The sequence below is a fragment of the Phoenix dactylifera genome, chromosome 9 (assembly GCF_051530095.1).
Source record: "Phoenix dactylifera cultivar Ajwa chromosome 9, Ajwa_hap1_PhDact_Kaust_v1.1, whole genome shotgun sequence".
NCBI classification, from domain to species: Eukaryota; Viridiplantae; Streptophyta; class Magnoliopsida; order Arecales; family Arecaceae; genus Phoenix; species Phoenix dactylifera.
In genome coordinates this window covers 5152980-5174799 of record NC_143198.1, presented here as the reverse complement: position 1 = coordinate 5174799, position 21820 = coordinate 5152980, and the positions used below count along the sequence as shown (strand labels likewise).

The following is a 21820-nucleotide window of genomic DNA, read 5'->3' as shown; positions in this document are numbered from 1 at the left end:
CAGCCATCTATCTTTGAATCAGGCATGACTTCAAACAGCCACCCGTTTTTCTGTCCCATGCATAACACAGCGGCAACTAGTGCCTCATAATAGAACCAAGCCATCACATTTGAGCTCAATTCAAAATTGATACGCTTCATTTGATTTAGCCCTGATGGCAAAGCAAGAAAGCTAAAGCTGATATTGATAACTGAACCTGCATGACTCAATAGAAAGACATTTAAATCTTTTCTTTTGCCCTTTTTCCCCTTTGAGAAAACCAGAGGGTAATGAATGTGTGCTGTCTGAAGTGCCCAGATAACAAAATATTATTTTTCTGATGACAAAATATTATTTTTCTGATGACAAAATATTTTTTCTGCGGACAACAGAGATGATCTAGAATTGGTGATCCTGTTCTGAAAATTAGAATCTTCTTGCATGACATGACTCAAATGATTAGCAGCAAGATTAGGAAATAGGAATTGTAATCTTTAACATCAGAAAAGTCAGCAGACTAAGAAAAAGGAGCTGATTGTCTGATGATATCAATAATGGTACCAGACTATCCAATCACATCATAAACTTTTTTAAGTTAAACAATCAAAATTTACAGATGCATATTAGAAATGCTTAGCAAATTATGAAAAAATCTGACAGCCTTTTATTGTCAATTCTGGAACAGCATTCACACTAATGAAAGCTCTCCAGCAGGAATGGACCTTTTAACTAATTTAGCCCATGACTCGTTTGTCTCCGTGATAACCTTCAGCGCGTAATCCTATTCACAATGAGAAGTAAAAGAATACAATGAGTGGATAGTGTGTCATACATTTGAAGATAAATAAAATGCTTCCCATTTGAATTAGCATCCAGATTTAAAGAGTATACATTAAATTCAAAATGAATAGTTTACAACAAATGCTGGAAAGTAAGGGCACCAAGTCCAGCCACCAATGAATAATCACGCACTGGTTATGAGACAACATGAATCCCTACTTGCTCAGGCATGTAGAAATAATAAATATAATCATCTTTGTTCCTAGTAGATGCATTAAAAGAAACACCTAGTTATTAGAAGATGATAAGCACCTTGTAAACTGTACTTGGGATCTAACATGGACCTCCTAGTAATTAAATGAAAATGCTTGCCAACAATACGTTTATGCACATATTAGATTTCCCTGAACCTCTTAAAATAATCAGCATTCTCTAGATTAGATAGTAGTATGCATCTTATGATATAATTTGCAGAAACAAGCTCGACCCATATCAATCTATTAAGATTATCAGAGCCTAGGGGAATAATGGCTCCCAAACATTTTGTTATGTCATGTCACTTGCCCAGGGAGATGGTCAATCTGCTGCAATATTGCCCTCATCATGATGTGAGTGATTTTTATAGGCTCCTCCTATTGAGATAGGATACAAATATCTTGATTACCAATGGACTCAGGAAAAAAAAACAGGCCAATTATATGATAACATGAAAAATATTAAATTAGCAGCAGCATCAAACCCCACCTAGAACTTGAGAGTATCATTAAATAATTCCTAACAGTCCATATCTAATTGCAACATTTTCCACCAAGGCTGCTGCACAACTGAAGCCAATTTGCCCCTCCCCTTTCCTGAAAACCACTAAGACCATTTTGGCTCTGAAGCCAATTTGCCCCAGGCCATTCCTGATGATTCCTAGAGAACTAGCAAAATCATCACTCAAACTGTTCCTTTCAACTGAAGGAAGAATTCAGTTTGCAGTCCACAATTATTTGAACTTCATTCTCCTGTGTATTCAGATAGTACAACAATGAATGCCCAAATACTCTTGTGGGAGTCTTGCTCCACTGCTAAACAACTTCATATCAGGAATATGGTAAACCTAAATGTTCGCCACAAAGTGTACTTTTCTAGCCTCAAATATTGAAGCCTTCTCCACCTTTGAGATAAGAAGTTCGACAAGACATGATTCTATATTTCCATGTCATAAATAAGGAGGATAGAGCAGCAAAGAAAAATACTCTTGGAGAAGTGGAGCACAGACTTACTAGGAGAAGGCTTACACGTACCCTTGACTAACACACATGAAATATTTCATCAAAGGATAAACAGCTGGTGCCAAACAACAAGCAACTCCAACACTCCCCAATCAATGGAAAACAGAAATCATATCTTGACATCAGATAACAACAAATCTGCCAAATCTTTGTTAATAGGGTGAGAAATTTTCTCGTCCTTAAAGCATCAATATAAGGGTGCAAATGAGTTGAGCCAAGCTGAGTATCAGGCTGCTCAGGCTCAGTTCAGTTTCTAACCATGCTGCTTGAGATGGGCTCGAACTCGAGCCGAGCTCAACATAACCTGCTCGAGCTCAGATTGGCTAAGCTTTGAGCCATACCGAGCAACAAGACAGATGTTCAGGCTCAGCCCATTCATGAGCTGAACTCTGAAATGTGTTTGAGCTTAGCTTGTTTCCTAGTTGAGCTGAGCTCAAACAAGCTCTTAGCCAGCCCAGTTCAAGCTGCTTGTGAGCAGCTCAGTTTATTTGCACCCCTGGGCACAAATACCAGATTTTTCCATACCAAATATCAGCTAACAAAGATTTCCAGAGGTAAGGCTCTAACAGTGAGGACCTAACTGTAAATACATTTAGAAATATGCAATCTCCAATTTGCGAGCTTCGCAACCAGTTTGAAACTGGCAACTTTACGCTCCTAAACATAAACCAAAGCAAGTGTGTTTCATTGCTTCATGACATCTTTTATAGGTTTTTCCAATACGCTGACCATTCTTAAAGTTCTTCAAGGGACTTTGCTGCCGACCAGCATGACCTTTGAACCTTATTTAAACTTATAACCGCTGCTCTCAGAAAGATGGCAAACAGATAATTACACTGACACCCACATGCATGCAGGAGAGGGGGTGAGATCTAGCACACACTCAGCCATCACAATTGCACCCCACTTCTCTTTGTAAAGTAATTAACATAAGCTAAGGATCTAGTATCTCTTACCACAGCTTGGAAAAATGCCTAGAACTTGAATCATATTTTCCAACTGCGCATAAAGAATCATCCTTCAGCAAAAGATGGCTGAAAAATGCTGAATGTAAATTTTCAAAGGGACAACCAGTGATGCATCTTACAGATTCAAAACAATCAAACCATATCTATGAACAGAAAATGCCACAACAAGCACAGCTTATCAAGTAAACTGTCATCAGATTTCATCACAAAGTTACAGTGTACGCCCTTCTCTGTGATAGGACATCCCTTAAAAGGTATCTCTTATACAATATACATAAGTAACATCAATGCTTGTAACTATACCCTACTCTTCACATGAATATAGAAAAATATGTCTATTGATAGAAAAATCACTAGATAGTTTAATTTGTTAATGTAAGGCTGGTTGGATATCTAGACAAATATGTCTATTGATAGTTTGGAAGTTCTGTAACATTTTGCAACAAGTAATTTTTTTTTTACTTTCCTCACACAAAGAAATTTTGATGCATTCATGCCTTTGAAAGGAAATGTGATTTAACTTAAAATTGTCAGATAGATGCTAGCTTGTTATTATGTCAAGTTCCTTCTACATCCTAGCTCTGTCATGCTAGATTCTCTCTTTTTTCCAAATTTTCCTCATAAATTCCTGATCAAATAACAAAACTTAAAAAGAGTTTGTAACCATCTCCTCAACAGTAAACCTCATCATACCAACTGTCTAATCAAATTTCTTGACACATTTATTGTTTTGGCAATCAATTTTTTGTACAATTTGTAATGATTAACAAAACAAATAAGAATTGCATAAAAATAGAAAGCATGGAAAACAATCAAAACTCATAGACACAAAAACTGAACCATACAAAAGAGATTAACCTAGAGCTGTAGCACTTTGCAAGGCAAGAAAACGAAATATCTCACGCATGCGTATTAAAATTCTACAAGCAGCATGCAATGTGTGCGTTTGATGGTATAGAAAGAAATCAAGAAAAACATGTCAGGTTTACCTTGTTGGCTGCTTTGTTTCCAAGACCAAATTTATTAGCAGGCTTTCCATCTGGAATCTTGTAGTCTCTGAACCAGTCCCTTATAGCCATAAGAGTTCCCTGAAGCAACGGCAAATATCCAAAAGTAATCAAAGAGTGATCAAATCAAGAATTGTCATTCAAGTTGCAGTATTCTCGCTAAACACACTTTTGCTGCATTCAAGACATGCTATGTAATTTTTCCTCCACTATTAATTGCTGTGGTAGTTGTAAAAACATGCAGATCAAAATGTTTAATCCTCGTGCACATCTAATACTTATGAAACAAATGTATGAAATATGAGTTGCACATATAATACTTATGGACAAGCCAGTGGGAGGACATGTGATTCAAGGGTGTATGATGAATAGCCCCCTAGTTATCAACAGAGGTTTTATGACCACAACCACTAATTGCATGAATTTTTTATCCAACTTCACCATTCAAATCTTATCCGAGGCAGAAAAGTATGTTATAAAATCCAAATCCAAACTGTTTAATGCTTACCATGTGATTTGAACCCGCATGTTCTTAAAAGGACAAGGAGTCCCAACTACTAAATCAACCAGCTGAAGACTGTGAAACTGTGCGGCTAAGCCATACATCCAGAAGAATCCAAAATTAAGAAGAATAATGGTTGAGAGAATTAGGCTTACTGGGAAGTGTTTTTCAACATCATTCACATCATTTACAAGCAAAGCTCTAGGATCATCCAATGAAATAGCAACTATTTTCCAGTCAAGCTCCCCTTCATCAATCATTGCCAAAGCCGCTAACGGCTTTACTTTGAGAATATCACCCATCTTAGCCTGTGTTTCACCTATCTCAACAACATCAACTGGACAAGGAAATATATCAGGATAAGAAGTTGCATGTTTTCCTACTACTCAGTTACACCTTAGTAATGACCAAGCAATGCCAATTTCAAGAAAATAGCAATACATGCTAAGACCTGGATCGTTATCTCCAAAGGCCCCTTCAACTTCTGAGTTGGCAAAAGATGGGTCTTCCCATGTTTGTGGAAGCAATCCATAATTCCAGTTAATGTTGTACCTGAGGGTGATGCATAAAGAATGAAACAATCAATTACTAAGAAACACGAACTTATTCAAATACAATTTTTACAGGTAAGCCTGATCGCTTTCATAACAAATCATGCAATTCTCAGTTACAAGGGGCTCTAAACAACAGAAACTATATTAAGGTACACACTAACGTACAATCATAATTATTATCAAAAAGATTAATCCTATTTATTGGGGGCAAGTTTTATAACTGGGCCGCCATTGTTCTAGTGATGACCAGAATCAACGAAGAAAGCATTTTCAATTCCACTTTGTAACTTCAGCAAAGATTTTATTAGGTATTCCTTTCTTTTTTTGACCCTACTTGACTGTACTAAACAAATTTGAGCCCTTGTATCAGTTGAAGTTTTTAGGCCATGAGGGACATGCTCACACCAGCTAATTTGGTTCTCAATTATGTCTCCTCTGTGGAATAAATCCCTAAGCTTAATCTGGTGCATCCATTTCTGAATCCATCCTTCTCAGTTATTCGCATCAGCATTCTCATCAGTGCTGTGACTTGATGTACTCATGTACCTTCCATATTGTCCAAACAACCCTAACATGGAATATTTTAGGAGTTATTGTTGTCCATTATAAATTCCTTCAAGCGTAACCAGCCTGAAGCAATATTTAATATTCTAGAAGCATATCTCCACTTTATCCCCACTTTGCATACTTCTCCCCCTTTGTTCTATACAATCAATCCAAATTCTAAGTTAATTAAAGTCATCTATGCTCTCACCATTCCTTAATAAAAGAATAAATTCTAAATGACAAAGACAAACCTTTAGTGGTGCCTTTTTTTTGTTTTAAGAAATATGGTGCAGATGCCACCACTAGGTTTCAAACATGGAGCTCTCCCCCGATGATGGAGACAAAGCTGATGCGGGCTTTGTGATCAGGAGCCATGACTCAAGGCTGATTGTCGCTGAGGGGCGAAGCATCGTTGGATTGACAGCCATAGTGACGGAACTCAGGGTAACATGGAAGGGTATCACCTATGCGAGACGTGTGCTAAGGACTGAGTGCATCCTTCTTGAAGGGGACTCAGCCACGGTGATCGAATAGATACGGAAAGAGGGGCAGGGGGATGGAAACCCTCTACTCTGCAACATTCGTTAAATGGTGGAGGATTGTAGCGCCTTCCAGACCGTACATGTGTACCGGGAGACGAACAAGGCCACCGATTGGATTGCCTTCTTTGCTGCTCAACACTCTAAAGAGGTCCTCTGGACACACCAAAGGGCCACTACTCCACCGCTTCGTCATTTTTTTCTCTTGATTCTGATGGTTGTACCCACGCTAGAGTAGTATGAGTAGCCGTTGTATCAAAAAAAAGGTCAAAAAGGATGCCAACCAACTAAACTAAGGCTGGTCGGCAGGGGTACATGTTTTCAAAAACACAAATATATAGATGATAAAGTTTACGGACATTTGAAAAGAATAGAAAGTGAGAATATATATGGAGAACCAAAAAAAACTGTACGAGCACCATATCAACTTTCTAAGAATATGATTTATGATATGAATGTATCATCCCATTAATGATGCCAGCAAGCATCAACCATGTTAATGGTTATAAAATTTAAGACTGGTAATTTTGCATGACCATATTAAGGTCTTCTCCAATATTTCTTTTGATGAAGATCTTCTCCAATATTTCAACTCCTTGAGTTTGTGCTTTAAGGGCATGATCTTAGTTAAACCTCTACTTCCTAGATTCTCATCTATATTACCTTCTTGTAATTTCTTCGGAATGGATTATCATATAAATGTCTTATGGAACATAAAAATTGTCAATCATCAAATCTAAAGCCCAAATATGTGAAGTTTTTATATTATGCAGTTTTTATATTATGCATCCTGAGAATTTTTTTTCTAAACGATTTCAAGCTCTAAGCTCTATGTCCTAGTTATATACTGACCTAAGTTCTCATGGAAAATTTTTCTTGAGAAAATATTTAAAAGTTTACATTATTGACAAATCTTTGGCACACATACATGGTCATAGCATGAATACTTCACTCAACTTCCAGATGGATGCCAACTCAAATGATCAGACCTCACCCCATATCGTTATTCAAATAAAAAGTTCCACGAGTGAATGAATCACTTGATTGCCGCATTATATGTTTAAGAGCATAAATCAGCATAACTCCCACTTCAAGAGCAAAGTTACGCTACCTACATTGGCCGAGAAGTTCACGGATTCACCACCTTGAGGGCATAATTTGTAACAAGGACACCTGAGAATAGATATCATCTTATGTCTTGCGATGAGTTCACTAAAACCTTCAGCTCCTGTTTGCAGCTAATTCTCTACTACTTCAAACTTCTCTCTCAAATTTCTCAAACAAAAATTATTCCATACAATCTCCAATTCTAGAGATTACGGTAGAGAACGTGCAAGTTAAGTCTTGAAGTCTTCACATCAAATAATCGCCAACCGATAAACACAAGCATACAATCTTTCCCTTAAAAAACTAAACCAAAGCGGATTTCTAGCAATATTAACCCAGAAAACAAGTTTTTTTCTGCCGAAAAAACCGTAGAACAAAAGAACGAAGATATCGAAGTGTAATTAATCTTACGGGTAGTATCGAAGCTTCCCCTTCTTCGTGTCCTGCTTGATTGGTGTGTAAGGCTCGTCGGTAGCCACCTCCATCTTGGCGCTGGTGTCCTTGGGGATCTCGACGATAAAATTGAACACTCCATCGCCCAAGTGCAAGGGGACGTCGTGCCAAGGCGAGATCCTTTTCCCAGAGACGTCGAGGAAGAAGGCCCGGTAGTCAAGGGTCTCGGGCTGGCCCGCCTCCTTGATCTGGACGTCAGGCTTCTGGAGGGCGGCGGGGGCGAGGATGTGATGCCGGGACCGGAGCGGGGCGGCCACCCGGCGCTTGGGGAAGAAAGCGCGGTGCGTCAGAGGAGAGGTCCGCCACCGGAATCCGTGGGCGGCGCCGGCGGCGGCGAATCTGGTGGCCGATGCCGTGGCCGCCGTGGCCATTGGGGGCCCGGAAGTTTCGGAATGGAGGGAGGAGGGGATGTGCTGGGGATTTGGACTGACGCCGTGTCACTTCACGGCCTCTACGGCCTTCGGAGGAGTAGGCCCGGGTTCAAGCGGGCCGGGAGGGAGTGGACCCCAAATCAGTTGACAAACTGACTCAAACACAGTTCAGCCCACTCTCTCTTGGATAGAAATTTAAGAAAATTCTCTATTGTATCAATTATCTATTATATATATATATATATATATATATATATATATATATATATATATATATATATATATATATATATTCAAAATGGAGATTGAATATGTATTTGGCCTTTATTAAAATTCATTATCTAATATGCAACAAAAACTAACAACATTCGTACTAGGCCATCGTTAAACCTCATTCCTTAATATATAACGAAAATATATTTATTGAAGTCTTTTAATTATTATAATTTATATAATACTATATTGCATTTCAAAAAAAAAAAAGGAATAATGCACGGGCTGGTATTACTAATATTGGTATTGATGATGTCAATTTCTGCTCAACTATAATTAGACTTCATTTCTTAATATACTAAAAAGATTTAGTTATTGAAGTCTTCTACTTATTATAATCTATTACACTATTCCATTATATTTCAAGAATAGTTGGGGAAAGAAAGAAAAATACATCTTGTGCATTTTGTAGGATAAGGTATTAATGATAAGAGTTTCTCTATGGCAGCTGAGCTTACATTAAATTCTTTATGCATTATATGTATGCTACTACTAATAACATCCATATTAATGATGGGAATTCCTGCTTGGCTATCAATAAAGTTCATCGTTCAATATGTAATAAAAATTTAACTATTGAAACCTCCAAGTTTTTTTATTTTTTTAAGAAAAGCCTTCTATTTATTATGATTTGTTACAGTGCTATATTACATTTTAAGAATAATTAAAAAATGACAAAAAAAATGTACTCCATGCATCATAAACAGGTTATATACGAGTACATACATACACATATACATGTATGTATGTGTGTGTGTGTTTATATATCATTATTTATGTATATATATTTGTATATGTGTGTGTGATGGTGGTGGTGAGAGTGTTGGATCCGAACTAATCCTAACCAAATCAAATTATAAATATTTATAAAAAATATCCAATAGCTCTACAGTGTACGCAAAAAAAACCAATCCAAACCGCACCAAGTTGGATATTTGATCTCTAAGTTGACTGTTTTAGAATGTATTTGGTACCACTTAAAAAATTATCATTTTTAAATTAAAAGCACTTTTGAAAAATAAGTGTTGGATAAAATTGTCTAAAACATACTTTTCCAATATGAGAAATATATATATATATATATATATATATATATATATATATATATATAGCAGAAAACCTACTTTATTGTTTTTTCTCTCTTTTTCTACACTAAAAGCAACACAACCACGCCCTCATATTCTTTTGTACCTCCTAGCAATTGGACGAGTACAATGCAGTTTAAGAAGGAATAGATATAATATTTTAAATAATATTATATTACATACTAAATTAAAGAGAATAGCGGCATATCTTGTATTTTTTTTTCTTATACTGTCATCGTTAAAGGAAAGGATTAGATTCATTTTGAATACAGATAAACAGAAAAAGAGTGTACCATAAACTTGTCTTCCTCAAAAATAAGGATTATGAGTCAAATTGTTTTTGTTTCCTTTGTTAAAAACCAAGATTCTGTTTTCTCTCTTTAAATCCATGGAATTTAAACAAGTGAAACTATTTAAACAGAGATTAGAATTTTTAAAAGCAATAAGTACCATAGAAGTTTTCAATAGAAAAATAATGAATCAAATCAGAATGAATTATCATATAAGTATTAAACTATTACCTTTTTAGTATGGTATAGAAGTATAGATGAGCTTGAATCCGAATTGTACGCATTGCATCGGCATCCTAAATGATATCCTGGCATGGATAGGAACTGAATACATCACTGGCCTTGATATCCTAATAAGTTAAAATAATGTTGCCTTCTCCTTTGTTTCATTCTCCTATATTCCATTTTAAATCACCCATTCCTGCTACTTAAAGTTCCCGGGAGCTGGAGTTTTTACCAGGGAATTCAAAATTCGAAAATGCGTATTTCTAGATGATTTAACCCTGACTCACTCCAACTGAAGAGCCAACCCCATGAAATTATGAATTCACAAGCTAGCTGGACTTGGATGTAAAACGTTGAGCGAAGGAATTCTGGCGTGCAATATACTAGTGGAAAGTAAATTTTCAGAAAGGGTGACAATAGGTTGGATCAAGTTGGGTTGGGGTTAAGTTGAACCAGTCCAGGTTGAGAAGACTACTCTTAACCTGCATTTGGTTCATGTATGATCAGGTTGAAAAATATATATCGACACTCAATCTGTTTATTCTATTTTTATAAATCCACCATATCTAGGTATGGATCTATTTAAATTTTACTCATTATGCTATTGTCGCACTCTTTTCTCCATCAAGAGACGAACGATAGGTAACAAGCCTTATGGTTAGATTGTGTGCGAGCATGCCATCGACATCTGGATAGCTGGAAAGAAGACAAAAGGAGGGTTGTGATGATGGCAATAGCATGGATTTAGGTCCCTTGATCTTCAATTTTTTACTACCATCATACTATCTAAAAAGAAAATCAAAAGTAGGGTATAGCAGGGGCTACGAGATCTTCTATCACTAATGGCAAATTAGAATCTTGCTTAAAAACTAAAAGCCAGAATTCGAAAGGTAAAATGCAAGAAATTCAAAGGAACTATAAATGACAAAAGTAACAGCAAATTCAAAATAAAGTCTGATTCTCTTAGTGGCAAAAGGATCTTTGTTCAGATCACAATTTGATATTTATAAGTGGCTCCTCTTAATTGATAAGATGGGTGCTACTAGTCTCTTGGATACTTATTGTTGCTATAATGTGCGACATGGCCCATTATTACTATGCATGATAAGTAATGCTACTCTTTCTCTCACATCGTGTATAGTGAAAAGATGGATATTACTATTCACTGTAGATACTTATCCTTGCTATTATATCTCATATGGGCCACCATTGCCATGCATGGTAGATTGTTTAACCACTCCTCCCATAGATAGGTAGTGGCAACCAATGGCCAACCATCTCTTAGGTTTCACTCAACTTTGGATCTCATTTTTGATCGATAGCTCTTGCCCGTACTAGTCTCCACCTCAATTATCCTATATTCTTGATGTATTGACTTGCATCCTTAACATTTCAGCTTATTTCTTTGACGACGAAGTACAACTTCAGCTTACTGGTTGAGTCCTTCATTTTGCTGACCAATTTTCATCAATCTAGATGCAGTATAAACACATACATAATTTTATATGAAAAATATTGCATATAACTAAGAAATAAAAAGAACAGTCATATTAAGATCATAAATATTAAAATCAACTTTAATTTCAAAGATATTATTATAACCATAATATATTTAGAAATTTATGATTTATGGTAGTCATAAACAGATAGTGACAAGGTTGGAGTTACATCGGCAAAAGGAGGGATGGCCCCTGCATCTCCGAATTTCTCCTAATAATATTAATCTTGTTATATTGATTGGCCCCTACCTTAATACACTGAACATCATTATCCCCTGCTTTAGGAACTTCCCTTAGTCAAGAGAAAATTTCACAAACTTCTCCCTCTGACTAAGAGAAGACCTCAAATGATAATACCTGCATCATTTTGCAGTTTGCAAGGATCTACTTGAATGTGTTCTGAAAATTTTAATTGCGGGTTCTGAAAATTTAACTTTTAAATATTTTGCATGCAAACTCTTACAGATATATTTATACAACGGCTAATATGTTCGGTTGACCCTAAAAAAGAAATCGGGCTAAGGAAACTAGATACATAAACCATTTTCAAGAAAAAAAATTTCAACTTCTCATTGTAGGAACAAGAGCTTACTCTATTTTTTCCCCCTTAGGATGAGGGCTGGGGGATGTTTCTTATAGGCAAGTTAGTAGCCTATTCCTCTATTTGGCTAAAAATCTATCTTCATTTTGTTTTTTTCATTAAACAATTTGAGAATCGCCTTGCATCACATGAATGACCCCATATCCAATGAGACAGCTAGGGCAGACACAGCAAAGCTATTGAGATATCCAATATTAAACACAGTGACCGCATTGGATTCTTGTTGGATGAGCTTTTTGGTTGTCTTCTTTGGTTGGCTATCACCATGCAATAATTTTAATGTGATCTTATGGTTGCACAACTCCTCCACTATAGCTGCTTCCAATTAGTTAATGTATATGTCCCCCTTCTTTGGGATCGCAAGCTATCGATAATCTTCTAAAATATTAGATATGAACAAGCGATCACAGTCTAATGATTGAATGGATTTTAGCCTTTAAGTCTGTGACTGCAGGTCATTAGATGAAGAGTTCAAATTTGGACACTATATTACAATTAATATGGGTGATTATCATCTCAATCTTTGTGAGGCCCAATAGTCCCACATCGGAAAGACTCGTTCCAGAGCCTAGATATATGAGGCGGGTGTCTCCAAATCCTGTAGATGAGTTTTGGATGGAAAACAAAATCGGAAAAGGGTCTGAGAGGCGCGCGTGCGGACTCCGAAACCGAACAATATCTAGTAGGAGAACCCCATATTTCCCCCTCATGTGGCCCCCACGTGGGCACTGGGTGCCTCACGTGCCCCACGCAGCCGAAGACGTGACAATCTTAATGCAATAAAATATGGGATATGCTAGGATGCATGTTGATCAGTCCTAATCACCCTTTGTTTTATATATATTTAGAAACGAAACCTTTGTCGCGGCCTGGATTACCACTTCAAATTTGCTGATAAAGTGTGTCGCATGAAAATACCTTGTATATATCTACAATTTACTAAGATGATGAGATAATGGTAACTTGGAGGTGGAGATGGTAGCAATGATAGTAGTGCGGCCTAAAAAATTTGGATGCCGGTAATAGTTTATAGACCATGGTCTGGATGTATAATCTTCACCACTGTCAAGAAAATATTTGTTCGAACAATTGACTAGTGGTGTGAAAGTAAATATCCTCTTTCACTTCTTTCATAGGTAGTCCAAGGAATCAATTCTTTGTTCAAAAAAAAAAAAGTACTCAAGTCTTCCCTTTTAAGTCAAAACCTAAAAGATATACGAGACGTGGAGATAGACTGACTCCAAAATTAATTTATTCCATGTCATAGTGCGCTGAATGGATAGCTTGAACTTTTTTTTAAAAAAAAATAGCAATAAATTCGATGATGTTTAGACATGTTTCTTAGCTTTCTCATAATGCTGGGAATTGTTTATTATTCTCACATATGCTTGGATGCTATGATAGAAATCTAGCTTCAAGAAGGTAGAATAAGCAAAAGAGAAAGCAACCTGAGTGTAGGAAATTTTGATTATTAACATACTAATAAACAACATTAGGGGAGGTGGAGGATTAATCAAAAAGGTGAAAAGCATTAAAATGACGGTAAAAAGAAGCTAGTAAAGTAATTTGCTTACATGCTTTGTCGTCATGCCTTACGTAAAAGTTCTTACGCAAGCTGCACTTTCCCTGGTGCTACTTCATGAGCGGTCCAGCCTGATGGCATCATTATTCATGTTTTGCTATTAGTTCTTCATGAGTATTGCTAAAATTAGATTGACCTTGACTGAGTGATTAGAGGTTTGGCACCAAGAACTTAAGCTGTTAAATGTAATCTACCATATCTAATCTGCTCGTTGGAAAAATCATATCTAGCATATGCATCATCTTTGCATCTAGCTGTCAGAAAATGGATAGTTTAAATAGCACAAATAATATTAATTTTTTAACAACTGGATGCATCGATTAGGTATTTTCAAATTAAATAATTTTTTGACCCAAGCATTTTTCAGATGGAAATTACATACAACAGCTTGAATTATCAATGTTGGATTCCTAATGATCATCTGGTCTAAAACAACCTTATTTGGATTGTTGTGTGGACACCAATATATTAGCTTTATATAAATACATCATCTTGATATTACCGATATCTTGGATATAAATGCCCGCTGATGTCTCTAAATGTTTTGAATTTTTAATTTTTCCCCATATTTGCCCAAGACAATTGATATCTCCATTCAGATGTAGGTCTCACCAACCAAGATGGAAAATTGTCTGAGCATTTAAAATATTTGAAATCCATTCAAAGATTCCATTCTGAAGAAGTTATTATTATTATTATTTAGATTAGACCAATTGCTGAGAAATTCTGGTTTTTACCTTATCATCTCTCTTTTTCTTTTTTGTTTGGTACAAACCTTATCATCTGTGTATAGATCCATGTACTACAAACTTTCTTCTCTTTTCACCACATTACAACTTATGATATCACTACTTACATACTCTGAGAAATACCAAGGCAGAGGATGCAGGTCAGGAAGGTGGGAAAATGGGTGAGAGAAGTAGTGGTTAGAAGTAGAAATATGATGCAGTTCAAAGAGACCATCAGTCTGATATAGTTGAGTAGAATTAAGGACATACTGGTCGCTTTGACAAGCCAGTTATATTGCTGAAACCTTTGTTTACATGCTTGTGTTATGGCATTAAATAGTTCGAGACCTCATGGCACTACTAACGCGTTCAAGGGACAATAGAGCAGGCTTATCAAGCCACAGTAGTTTGGCACCGTATCTCGTGATCATTATGAGTCCAATGAGCAATTTCCATCACAATTTCCTGAAATAAAATTTTTGTTCCACTCAGCAATTTGTTGTTATTTTATAAGCAAGTTGAATTAGAAGTCAATTAGCTCGTAATTTGCTTGATCTATGTCATTGATAATCAGAGTAAATAGATGATGTCAATCTCTTATTACTCTCTCTTTAGGATTTATCAAACAGAGGAAGTGCATGCCTAACACCAACATCCAGCTATGGTAGGACCTTTAAATTGTCCTATAATATATAGGGTTCTTACAAATAGAGATGTCCTTTGACTATTCGTACATGGATACCAATTTATAAATGCTACACCATGTGGTGTCACTGTCACGCCCCCGCCTGCGCGAGGCACGTGAGGCACCTAGTGCCCACGTGGGGGCCACATGAGGGGGGACCGCGGGACTCCCCTGCTAGATATTGTCCGGTTCTGGGGCTTCACGCAAGCGTCCTTCTCTCCTCCCCGGTTTTGTTTTCCACCCAAAACGCGTCTGCAGGATTAGGAGACACCCGCCTCATATGCCCAGGCTCTGGAACGAGTCTTTCCGATGTGGGACTATTGGGCCTCACGCCCCCGCCTGCGCGAGGCACGTGAGGCACCTAGTGCCCACGTGGGGGCCACATGAGGGGGGACTGCGGGGCTTCCCTGCCAGATATTGTCCGGTTCTGGGACTTCACGCAAACGTCCTTCACCCCTCCCCGGTTTTGTTTTCCACCCAAAACGCGTCTGCAGGATTAGGAGACACCCGCCTCATATGCCCAGGCTCTGGAACGAGTCTTTCCGATGGGGACTATTGGGCCTCACAGTCACAGTAACATTTTTGCTACATAATAGAGAATATCAGTAAAACTTAAAACTTCACTTAAACAATCATTGATTTATTATATTGGATTTTTTTTTAAAAAATAATATAATAAAAAATGGGCATTCACTTTTAAGCATTGCACAAATAGATATTAGGAGGCATCAATCAATTATTCTCGACTATGGCCAGAGCCATGAATTGAAGGCAAATATGGTTAAGTTCATATTGGTTTTATACCTATGTTTTGTCATGATAGAATTTTAGTGTGCTATTTGGAAACTCTGTTGGTTTATAGTTAATTGTCATTATAGATTTTTTTAATATAAAAAAAAGCAACATTTTTTTTAAGAAGAGGAGTTGGCGGCAATGGAGGTAGAATTGAGAAATGCTTCTTCATGTACAATGAATATACAACAAGATATGCACGCAGAGATCCTCACAAGAATCGGTATTAATTTAAAAATTGAACTTCCACAATTAGAAATCATCGTTGGATTTGATGCAAAAATTCAAAATAATTTTTTTTTATGCAAACCCAATCACCTCTTAGCATTTCTTCAAAGTGGGTGAAATAGTTCTTGCCCGTGGGGTTTTCTTTTTTTTTTTTTTGTGGTAAGCTTAGTAGCTCTCCCATATTTTTTTCCATTTCCCCTCTGCTGCTCTGCTGAAACCTTATTTCTATTTAACAAAGTCTCTACTGCCTACTCCCATGTTTCCGGGCTTCCATCCTCAGAGAACACTGTTGTCCTTCTAAGCCAGCGCCTGGCCTGGTTGAACCTTCTCATTGGGCACTGAACGCGAATTCCGTCTTTTCCCGCATAATTTCATCCTTTGCGGAAAAAAATATTGCTGAATAATTGGAATGGGCTGGTGGATGGCAGGTTGCGTTCACAAAAACTCGTTTTTTAAGAAAAGCTAGAAGGACGAGCCTAAGAAAATGACTGCCTTGGAATTTACTCCGAGAATAAAGATTTAACTACAAAAACTCCATTAAAAAATAGAGAGAGATTGGGGGGGGGGGGACTCAAAATGAACAGGAAAAAAGGGAGAAGAAAAGTACCCACAGCGAGAGAATTCTCCGGAACTTTGGGACAATATAAGAGTGGACTGCTTCTTGTTTTGTTCTTCATCAGGAGGGGCTGAAGCCTACGTCGAAGGTGGCCTAGGTTGTACCTTCCTTCTGCTGGATTTCTGGTTACGTCTAGCCCCGACTTCTCATACAACTTGGAGATTTCGGTTATTAGCAAACGGCTGGTTTCTTTCCTTGAAAGAAGCTTGAGGCTTCTAACTATTGGGTTTGACTTTGTTTTCCTTGGAAATATATTGGTTTTTCACAAACTAGAGTTCAGTAGATCTAAATCGATTTCGTCTCGAGTTTTGATAAATGATAACTGGTTAATATATTTCTCTATTGTGATGTGGGTCACTGGTGTTTGATAGTTTTTATTTTCTTCTACAAGAGTTGAATTCTCACTCAAAGCAAGGTATTTCTTCTTCTAACACAAAAATTATAATCGATATCTAGATTTTTTTTGTATTGTAGCAAATGAATCTTAATTGCTTTAGATCAGAAACTCTTCGTTTTCTGTGAAAAGGTATGTGCACAGTATAGTGTTTATTTTGGATCTGCTAGTTATCTTCTTGGCAAGACATCTTTTTTCTCAGTCACCAAATTTATAGAGTATTGCACCCGTAATTATTGTCTTCTGTTGAACTAATCCATTAAAATATAGTCCTTTTTCCTAGTTCCACCAGTCTTCAAGTTTGAGCAGCTTGATGAATTTGGTTTTGAATCAAGATTGTTCATGAATTAATTGTTTCCATCATTGACAAATTTCTTTTATAAGGTTAAGTAGGTTCTGTTTCAGGATATCTATACCTTTCTAGCGAGTCAAGGATCAAATGAAATGGAAATATCTGGAAATAGATGGTTCTCGGAACTTGTAAGCTCATTAACCATCAAACTGAAACATCATGATTAAGGTTTATAGATATCATGATCGTATTGGTTGATATTTATGTAATATTTTCTTTGAGAACATGATCTTAGTAATTTGCAAGCTTTATGGATGTAATCTATAGGGAGTGGATGACTCTAGACTCATTTACGAAGGCGACATGAGCTCATTCAATCAATTTGCTCCACAAGTAGCACCTGCACTTGCAGGAGGCTTCCAGCAATCCCTTTCTTCAGAGAGCTATACTTCTCACCCTTCCTTCCATCCGGTCGTGGGTGCCCCTCAGAAAGGCTTCATCGAGGGACCAAAAAAGATGCAAAAGATCAATAGCTGGAGCCCTCATAACACTGAGAAGAATGCAGCTTTCGGCCTCGATGCCCCTTCACCAGACTCTCTTTCATTTCACAATCCAAACTCACCGAATAAAACTGTATCTATGAGAGCTGCAGCATCACAAGAAGAGATGAGGGCTTTAGTTTCTCATGGTTCAGCACAGAATTATGAAACAATTACTCAACAAGTATCAAAGACGACAAAGATGGGACCAGTGCTATCTCAAGCTCAAGACCACATAATTGCCGAGAGGAAGCGGAGGGAGAAGCTCGGCCAGAGATTTATAGCACTTTCTGCAGTAATCCCTCGTCTTAAGAAGGTAGTTGGACTAAATTAAGTTTCTCAATTTATCCTCCTGATTAGGCCCTTCATCACTGTGAATGCATTCTGTCGTTATGTTAATGAATATCTTGTAGCATATTTTTGATGTTTTAGATATAATTTTTGATGGGTGTCTGAAACTTGCTGTTTGCACAGGATTAGCATGAATAAAAAACATTTAGTAATATTTCTCAGGAAAAAAAAAGAACAATTGAACATTATGTTGAAAAGTCAGCAAGATGACAACATTGAAAGAAGGCACTTAATCTTCCCATAAAGTAAGGGGACATGATCTCCTAATCGCTCTTGGATCACCTTTTCTTCAAATAGGTTAGGCGTTGGCTTCTGCTGTTAATTAAAGACCCATAATAAGAATTTTAAGATCATAACTTGCTTCTTGCCCCTCTCAATCTCATTTAAACCAAACAAATTCTCAAGGAAGAAATAGAATTAGGGAAACAAGATAATACAAAAGATTCCCAGCAATATGTTGAATCCTCTAAGTATCCTTTCAGAACTTGAGATAGCAATTTGTGCAAAACCGTGTTAATTCACATGAAATTGTTTCTTTGAGGGAGAGAAGTGTGCATGGAATAACCGGTTGATAAACATATATTATTGTCTATAGAAATTAGAAACTCCTTACACCCATGATGAACTCTTTAAGAGTCTTTGAATGCCCTTTCTTTCAATGATCCTTACCATTGGACTAAGAGAACCGTGTTCAACTTGGACCATCTCATTAAGTTTAGGATGGGACGCGTGCTGCGTTGATTGTATGAGCTACCTGGTAATACAGTTGTGTTGGACATCTCCTTACTGTATATATGTATACATCACAGAAAGTTTGAAGAATATATAGTATTCCACTATTTTCTTTTCAAGTCCATCTTTAGTCAATGGACGCTCTCCATGAAATCCATAGAAATTTTTCCCTGGAAAAGACAAGGTAATCCGTGATAGACTTTTCAGGAGAAATTTCAGAGGAACTAATAACCTCAACCATGCCAATGGCATTTGTATAAAAAGAAAATGCCAGTAACACCAAAACCTTTCAAAAACTATACGTACAAAATGATATAATCATACATTTCTTCTGCTAGTATGAGTTAAGTCTTGTTCCATTTTTCAGAAGGACAAGGCTTCTGTTCTTGGAGATGCAGTCGAATACATTAAAGAACTCAAAGAGAGGGTGAAGACCCTCGAAGACCAGAATGCAACGAGGACTGTCGAATCCATGGTCCTCGTCAAGAAGTCTAAGCTCTCTGTCGACGATGATGGTTCGTCCTCAAATGAATTCTCAAACGGGTGCTCATCAGAAGAGAGCCTTCCTGAGATTGAAGTGATGCTTTCTGAGAAGACAGCCCTCATGAAGATCCACTGCGAGAACCGGAGAGGAGTACTGGGGAGGCTGCTGTCCGAGATCGAGAAGGTCCACCTCACAGTCACTAATGCTAATATCATGCCCTTCCTCAGCTCCTCTATCTTTATAACTGTGGCGGCAAAGGCAAGTTCGTAGTTCCCTAGCTACTTAGATGAATAAAATGGACTTGTGAATATAAAAGAGTGGACAATGTTATCTGGACTAAGCATAGCCAAGGACCATGGAATTAATAAAAAAACCTGGGTAGATTTCCTCCAATTCGAATCGAAAGATACATGCTTCTTTTGGCTGGAATTGTAGGAATCCAGTTCTTGAAAGGGTTATTCACTCGACAAGCTGGCAGCATTACAGATTTCATGAGATGTTGCTATAGAACAAGCTCATACCTTTGCTTCTTTTATTGGTGTACAGGTTGAGGGGGAGTTTTCCATAACATTGGAAGATCTTGCGAGGAAGCTAAACTCAGCTTTGAGCTAGTTCATGTTAAGAAAGAACAGTTGTACATAAGAAGTTCTTATTGTAGTTAGATCTCTCCCAAATCCCAATAGCTACATTCGGGTAAGCTTGAGCTGTATGAAGGCTGAGGTTGCTGTCTTTTTAAGGGGGCACGTCGCATAATGTCTCTTTGTATTGCTTTCCTCCTTTGGGATGGGTTACGAAAAGTAACAGTAGTTGTATAGTTGTTCTACCGGACTTGTTTGCACTTGAAAAGAAGCATCGTTGGCTTCGCTGTATGGTACGAAAGGATCCTACGATATCTTGTGGAAATCTTTAGTTTACAGTTCGTGAAGCACGTTTCCTTCTTTTTTTTTTCCTTTAACACTCTGGCTCTGAAGACCGCGACAGCTAACAAGTCGTCCGGAGATGGGAGGGGAGATTAATTGGCCGAGGATTTCATCAGTAGACTAAATGATATGTTTCATTATTTTAACTTGTATTATTGGTGGGCCAATATCTCTCAGCCTGATGGTGATCTTGCCGGGGATACTATTCTCTCTCTATCATGATGTGCAGCAAAGCAACGTAAAGTGGACGGAATTATTGAACTTTCTTATTTTTATGTGAATGGTGGGGTCTATTCCTTCAAAGCAGCCGTAAGATGCACAGTATATAATTTTCACTAATTTAGCACGTAGGTTCTTCTGCATGTCATTCTTTTTTCCTGTTTGAGGATTAGCTTTAGATGAGGATGTTCTCCAACATTCTATGCCTATATAACGAAGTTACTATGAGTTTTTAATGTTTACATATATGATTGCATTTAAGCTCCCATTTACCAGGGTGATTTCATTGAGAGAAGTTGTATGTCTTGTTACTCTTCTAACTAAAATTGGGGACCGGGCAAAAATGTTCCGGTCCACTGAAGCAATATTATGTGGCTGCCAAATTGACTGATTAGATCCAAGTTATTGACGATTTGTTTGGATGATTCACTGAATATAAGCCTCAGCATGCAAGTCTTTAAAACTTTTTTTTTTCTTATAGGATTCAAGCCAACTCATTCTGAAACTATCTGGCTAGGCTGATCCAATCCACGAATCTAATAGGATTTTTTAGTCCAGTCATCCAAACAGATCCTTAATCTCCTACTTTAGCCTCTATTTTTTTTTTGCTTAACTACTTTAGCCTCTATGGTCATTGGGTTCAAACCCACCGAAAGCCCACCGCTGGGAAACGACGAACAAGAGGATTCTAAGCCTGGTGAAATAGTGGACTTGGTATTACAATGTGCGAAAGGTGGCAAAGATATTAACAAGCCTGCAATGGAAGAAACGACTTCATCCATAGTGGTAAAGGAAGCAATGGAATAGCCATAAGAAACTATGGAGAATATTTGCAACAAGTATAATAATGGACAGGACATTAACCGGGATAACAGTGCGGACAAAGAGTGGTTGGAAGACTATAATCCGGAGGTAGATACCCCTTCCCCAGTTTCTACATTTTGAATATTTTAACGTGGAATTGTGGAGGGGTAGCCAAGCCCATGTTCTTGCCAAATTTTTGGAGGCTGGTTACTTTGCATAAGTTTAATATTTGTGCTCTTCCCAAAACTCGTCTATAAGGAAATTCGATTGACAGGTTGCATAGAAGGTTGGGTTTATCCCGGAGAATCAAAGCTATTCCATCGCAAGGGTAGTCTAGAGAATTGATAGCCGCATGGAAACAGGAATTGGGTGATGTTGAGTTTACTTATGCTTCAAAT

At 37.4% G+C, this 21820-nt stretch overlaps 2 protein-coding genes across 3 annotated transcripts; one reads left to right on the top strand and one right to left on the bottom strand.

Moving 5' to 3' along the window:
• Positions 1-497: 497 nt before the first annotated feature.
• On the bottom strand, positions 498-8150 carry LOC103705354 (soluble inorganic pyrophosphatase 6, chloroplastic-like). Of its 2 annotated transcripts, none has more exons than XM_008789020.6 (5): positions 7671-8149; positions 4965-5065; positions 4669-4850; positions 3994-4092; positions 498-760 (listed from the first exon to the last, which is right to left on the bottom strand). In XM_008789020.6, exons 1-5 carry the CDS (start codon positions 8081-8083, stop codon positions 668-670), a joined length of 888 nt encoding a protein of 295 aa, XP_008787242.2. In that variant the 5' UTR covers positions 8084-8149; the 3' UTR covers positions 498-667. The 2 variants fall into 2 exon arrangements, with proteins under 2 accessions (XP_008787242.2, XP_038971635.2); XM_039115707.2 differs by lacking the exon at positions 498-760 and adding an exon at positions 2964-3035 and having other exon boundaries at positions 7671-8150.
• An 8627-nt stretch (positions 8151-16777) lies between these two features.
• LOC103705433 (transcription factor bHLH25-like) lies at positions 16778-20404 on the top strand. Its single transcript, XM_039115708.3, has 5 exons — positions 16778-16812; positions 17475-17561; positions 17701-18228; positions 19363-19737; positions 20026-20404. Exons 2-5 carry the CDS (start codon positions 17526-17528, stop codon positions 20089-20091), a joined length of 1005 nt encoding a protein of 334 aa, XP_038971636.3. The 5' UTR covers positions 16778-16812; positions 17475-17525; the 3' UTR covers positions 20092-20404.
• Positions 20405-21820: the final 1416 nt, after the last annotated feature.

Excerpts from the sequence above, each read along its gene's own strand:
- LOC103705354 (XM_008789020.6), bottom strand. The coding sequence starts at position 8,083 with ATGGCCACGGCGGCCACGGCATCGGCCACCAGATTCGCCGCCGCCGGC. Across the intron at positions 4,851-4,964 it reads CTTTGGAGATAACGATCCAG|TTGATGTTGTTGAGATAGGT; the intron begins GTCTTAGCATGT and ends TTCCTTGTCCAG. Across the intron at positions 761-3,993 it reads GAAACAAAGCAGCCAACAAG|GATTACGCGCTGAAGGTTAT; the intron begins GTAAACCTGACA and ends CATTGTGAATAG.
- LOC103705433 (XM_039115708.3), top strand. The coding sequence starts at position 17,526 with ATGGAAATATCTGGAAATAGATGGTTCTCGGAACTT. Across the intron at positions 18,229-19,362 it reads TAATCCCTCGTCTTAAGAAG|AAGGACAAGGCTTCTGTTCT; the intron begins GTAGTTGGACTA and ends TCCATTTTTCAG. Across the intron at positions 19,738-20,025 it reads TTATAACTGTGGCGGCAAAG|GTTGAGGGGGAGTTTTCCAT; the intron begins GCAAGTTCGTAG and ends ATTGGTGTACAG.